General features: G+C 48.8%; 1 protein-coding gene across 1 annotated transcript; it reads right to left on the minus strand.

Moving 5' to 3' along the window:
- Window positions 1-3,586: 3,586 nt before the first annotated feature.
- On the minus strand, window positions 3,587-4,417 carry LOC145804176 (uncharacterized). The gene is made up of 2 exons (XM_082897921.1): window positions 4,324-4,417; window positions 3,587-4,163 (listed from the first exon to the last, which is right to left on the minus strand). Exons 1-2 carry the CDS (start codon window positions 4,396-4,398, stop codon window positions 3,741-3,743), a joined length of 498 nt encoding a protein of 165 aa, XP_082754047.1. The 5' UTR covers window positions 4,399-4,417; the 3' UTR covers window positions 3,587-3,740.
- Window positions 4,418-4,866: the final 449 nt, after the last annotated feature.

Consider the following 4,866-nt stretch of genomic DNA (forward strand, 5'->3'; position numbering starts at 1 on the left):
CATTTTCCGTTTGGGGAATTGATGTGATCGGAGCTGTTACCCCGAAGGGGTCGAACGGGCATGAGTTTATCCTGGTAGCGATAGATTATTTCGCAAAGTGGGTCGAGGCCCAATTGTACGCGGTGTTGAAGGCGTCGCACGTCGCAAAGTTCATCAGAAACAACATCATCTGTCGCTACGGGGTGCCAAACGAGATAATTTCAGATAATGGTTCCCACTTCAAGAAGGAAGTGATAGACTTGTTGGAAAAATACAATGTGGCTTTCCATAAGTCATCTACATACCGGCCGCAAACCAACGGAGCGGTCGAGGCCGCCAACAAGAATATCAAACATATACTGCAGAAGATAGTGGAAACCTACCGGGATTGGCCAGACAAGCTGCCATTTGCTCTGTGGGGCTACAGGACTTCAATTAGAACTTCTACTGGAGCGACTCCGTATTCATTAGTCTATGGGATGGAGGCCGTTCTACCTATCGAGATTGAGGTTCCGTCGTTACGAGTATTGGCTGAGTGCCAAATAGCCGAAGCAGATTGGCAGCAGAGCAGATTTGAGGAACTCATGCTCTTTGATGAAAAAAGACTGAAAGCACTGTACCACATTGAAGGCTATCAACGCAGAATTGCCCGGGCTTTCAACAAGAAAGTTAAGTCCAGGAATCTGAAAGAAGGAGATTTGGTGCTCAAGGACAACCGAGCTCCCATCCACGACCCAAGGGGCAAGTTCAGACCTAATTGGACTGGTCCCTATATCATCAAAGCTATCTGGTCAGGTGGAGCTGTGGTTCTGATGGATCTAGATGGCTTGGAGTTCTCACAACCGATCAATATGGACAAGTTGAAGAAATATTACCCTTGAGAGGCTCGCTAGGCCGAAAACCCGAAAGGGCGACCTAGGCAAAAGTTAGAGCACAAAAAAATTGGAAAATATAAAAACTGAGCTCGCAAGGTTGAAAACCCGCAAAGGGCGGCCTTGGCAAAAGTTGGAGCGCAAAAGGAGAGTGAAAATACTCGAGTAAACCTGAGCCTGAACTACGTAAGGCTTGATTCCCATCTTTGGGATATGTAGGCAACTTCACCTTGAAGTTCAGCCATAAACTCTTCCCCGATCAACTTTGTCCATTTTGATCATCTCAGTCATCTTTATCCATCAGCATTTATCGCGATCTCCGGTACAGTGCTATTCAGACTAGGGGCAACTTTCCGTTGCCGCGACGGTGCAAAGTTACTCAGACTAGGGGCAACTTTCCGTTGCCATGCAGTGCCGCATTGTTCTTCAGACTAGGGGCAACTTTCCAATTGTAGGGATCTAGGGTTGTGCATCTCAGTGACAGATCTTCGGCGTGTCCAGTTCTGATCCACATCGAAAATAGTTTTGAAAAGTTTTAATAAAAGTCGACTTTGTTCAAATTAATGTTTTTACGACTAAGACCATTTTTGGACCAAAGCGGAAAATTTTCAGTACCACAACCTTCAATTTCATTGATTTCAAAACAGAGTTCTCCTGCTCTTGCATACAATCGAGGTTGCTTTTTTATTACATTCATAAAGAAAACTTGAAAATACTAATAAAGCAATAAATTTGGGGCATAGTCGAGTCAAGTATCCCTGCGCCCCCTCCCAGAGCTGGTCGAAGCATCTGATGCCAAGCTAGGCCCAACCTGTGCCTCCTCGTTGAGCCAATCCAAGCACTCGTCAGACAAAGTGCAACTGAAAGTGGGAGCAGGAGCCAGGAGCTCTCTAGTCCTCCATGCTGTGGCATATCGAGCAAGCTGTGCACCTCGGACCGGGAAAGTAGCTGGGTACTCAATCCCCTCCGGTGGGCAGGTCTGATCATGACCAAACTGACGCAGGAACCGGAACGGAAAGTAGAATACGCAGTGGGTTAGACCAATCAACTGTACCCCAATCAGCCGGGACATACTATAGCTCATTGCCGGGAGGTTGAGCCAAGGACAACGCCAAGCAATGTGATCTACGGATAAATTGCACATCCAATCAAACCACCACCTTTCGTCAAGAGCATTGACTAGGCGCTGCCGAAAGAAATAGCCTCGAGCCGAGTAGGCTGGGCAAGAGTCCACAACCTGCAACTTGTCCATTAACCATACCTGGGGAGGGATGAAAAATGAGAGAATAAAGAATAGAGAGGTGCACGATGAGAGAAAAGTAAGACAAGGGTTTTGTGAGAAAAATCGAGCCTGAGGGCCGAGTGATGTGAGCAAATATATATGTAAGGTTGGGTGGGAAGCATTACCTGCAACAGCAGTGGACTCCCAGCAAATCTAGTCGCCTCCCGGCGATAGACAGAATCCAAACCCATCAGCGTCTCAGCCAAGGTCATAGCGATGCAGCTCTTTCCCTCTCTCAAGCCTTGGGCAACTTCAATCAGGCGAATGCTAGCTCCGCCGAAGCCCGAGGAAAGCAGAAAGTGAGACAACAAACACAAGCAGATGGCGTGTTGCCGGAAACCTTGCCAATAATGGTTGCTGCGGTCACCGGCATCGGAAAAGCGATGGATCAAGCCGAGGATGTCCAGTTCCCCACTGCAGATCAGAGATCGAGCATCATGCGCCGTGAGCCCACACATCCGCCCTAAAGCCTGGGCGTGGCCGAAGCGGAGTTGGGGCAAGATCACTTCAGAGCATTCAGACTCCATCAAAACCTGAAAATCTTCGAAAGTGGGACATACCTCTTGGCCGCCGAAGCTAAAGACGTGCGTCACTGGGTTCCAGAACCTTGCCGTGGCGTGGAGGAAAGGAAGGTGCAACCGAGTGCGGCTCAGCGTGAATAGTGCATTCAAGCCGAAACCCCGGAAGTTCAGCTTTTCCGAGCCATCTAGAGAAGAGATCCAAGATGTGAGATTTTCTGCGAGAAACGCCTCCATCTTTGTGTAAAACTAAGATGAAATGAATGTTCCCGAAGTTGAGGCTTTTATAGAGGGAAAAACACTATTCAGGAGGACACGTGTCAAAATTTGGGTGGCTGCAGGGGTAAGTGGCCGGCCGGCCACCTTTTCTGGCTGGCCGGCCATTCTCTTTTTCAAAACTAGCCGGCCATCCTCTCCCTCTCCATAAAACTGGCCGGCCGGCTCCCTAAGGTGCCCAACCATGCTCCAGTGTATCTCCTTGGCCCTATTTTACCCTCCGAGGGAAAGTTTCGAGCATTTCCATGCAACGGGAGAGTCAAAGGCCTTCATTTCCCTTTGTTTCGGATGCGTTCCGGTGCCCAGATCGTCCGAAGTACACTTTGTTGTTGCTGAGTTTTGTTTATCGAGTTGTTGTTTTGATTATCGAGTTATTGTTTTGCTTATCGAGTTGTTTGTCGAGCGGACGTGCTTCGTGTTTTCGAGTCATTGCTCTCTGTTTAAACAATCTTTGTTTAAGTCTTGTTTATTTACGTTGTCAACACTGTTGTATTTTTCTTATTGAGTTGTAAACTTCCTAAGGTTCTGTTATATCTTAGTAAGTTGAGTTGCTTAGTTTGTTGCGTCGGTTCACTACCTGACTTGGTGATTACATAATGCACATTCCCATTCAATTTCTTTCTTGTGCAAAATAAAATGATGCGATACGATGCTAAAAGTTTAAAATACAAACACCTTTTCAAAAGCTGTTTCATTCCATCATGTTTTACAACGAACAAAGGTACAAGTTTTACAAAAAATAAAACTACCTAACAATGTGCAAAGTGCTACAAACTACTAGCAAAAAGAAAAATAAAGCAGGAAACAGCAGCATCAATGCCCTCGGGAGCGGGAATGAGAAGCACTCCTCATCCTCTTCTGTGGGACAACCTCTGCACCATCATCATCATCCGGGTTGGAGCTGTCGTCCTCAGGATCTCCCTCAGCCTCGCCTCCGCTCCCGGAACCAAGACTGGAGCCCCCCTCTTCAGCAGATGTCTCTGACTGACGGTCGGTAACCTCCTCCTCCTCCTCCTCATCGGGCTCCGCCTCTACAACAGGTGCCCTGCGTCTACGAGAGAACCCTCCTCGAGCTCCTCGGGAAGGCCTGGATGGCCCAGCTTCGTGAGAAGGCCTGGATGGCCCAGCTCCATGAGAAGGCCTGGATGGCCCAGCTCTGTGAAAGGGCCCAGATGGCCCAGCTCCCCAAGGAGGCCCAGGTGGCCCGGCCTGCGGCGGAGCATATACAGGAGGTATCTGAAAATGAAAAGTTCAATACATCAGTTCAAATATGAAAATCAGATACGAGTACAGTATGTGAGTGGGGTGTGTGTCGGATGTGCTCTACAATGTAGAAGGATGTTCAAAACCAGTGTGTCATCAGAAGTGTGATAAATACAAGAAAGATGAACGGTACCTGCACACCCATAACGGATAGGTGTGTCTCTCTCCGAAGGACCATGCCCTCAAGTGCGGCCATCACCCCGAGCATCTCGTCCACATACTCAACCGGAGGCTGCAGATACAAAGGCAAAACTATCAGTAAAGGAATGAATATCCAAGTACCCGACTGATAAATCAAAGCTATAAATCATACCGGTGGTGAATTAGGATCCCTGACATATCTATGGTCAGGAAGTGGAGGCTCCAGCGGAGTCGGGTAAGGAGTCCCAAAACGCCATCCCGTCAACTCGGACGGCATGTCCGGCCATCCAGGATGAGGATAAGTCGGAGGAATCGGAGGAACCGATCTACCCCCACCTCTCGATGTAGCAGCCCTACTAGTAGAAGGGGCGTCTGCAGCCCGAGCCCGGGCCTAGCTCGAAGATGACGTACCAGCAGACGTCGTCATCGGGGTGCGAACCCCCGTCAGTGGAGGCATCAAATATGTATGACGGTAAGTGGCGTAGTCCCCCTCCTCGAGGTGCAGCAAAGCATCACTACCCTGCATAGCGGCGAC

The sequence above is a fragment of the Camellia sinensis genome, chromosome 12, assembly GCF_055761805.1.
Source record: "Camellia sinensis isolate YWXY chromosome 12, ASM5576180v1, whole genome shotgun sequence".
Classification (NCBI taxonomy): domain Eukaryota; kingdom Viridiplantae; phylum Streptophyta; class Magnoliopsida; order Ericales; family Theaceae; genus Camellia; species Camellia sinensis.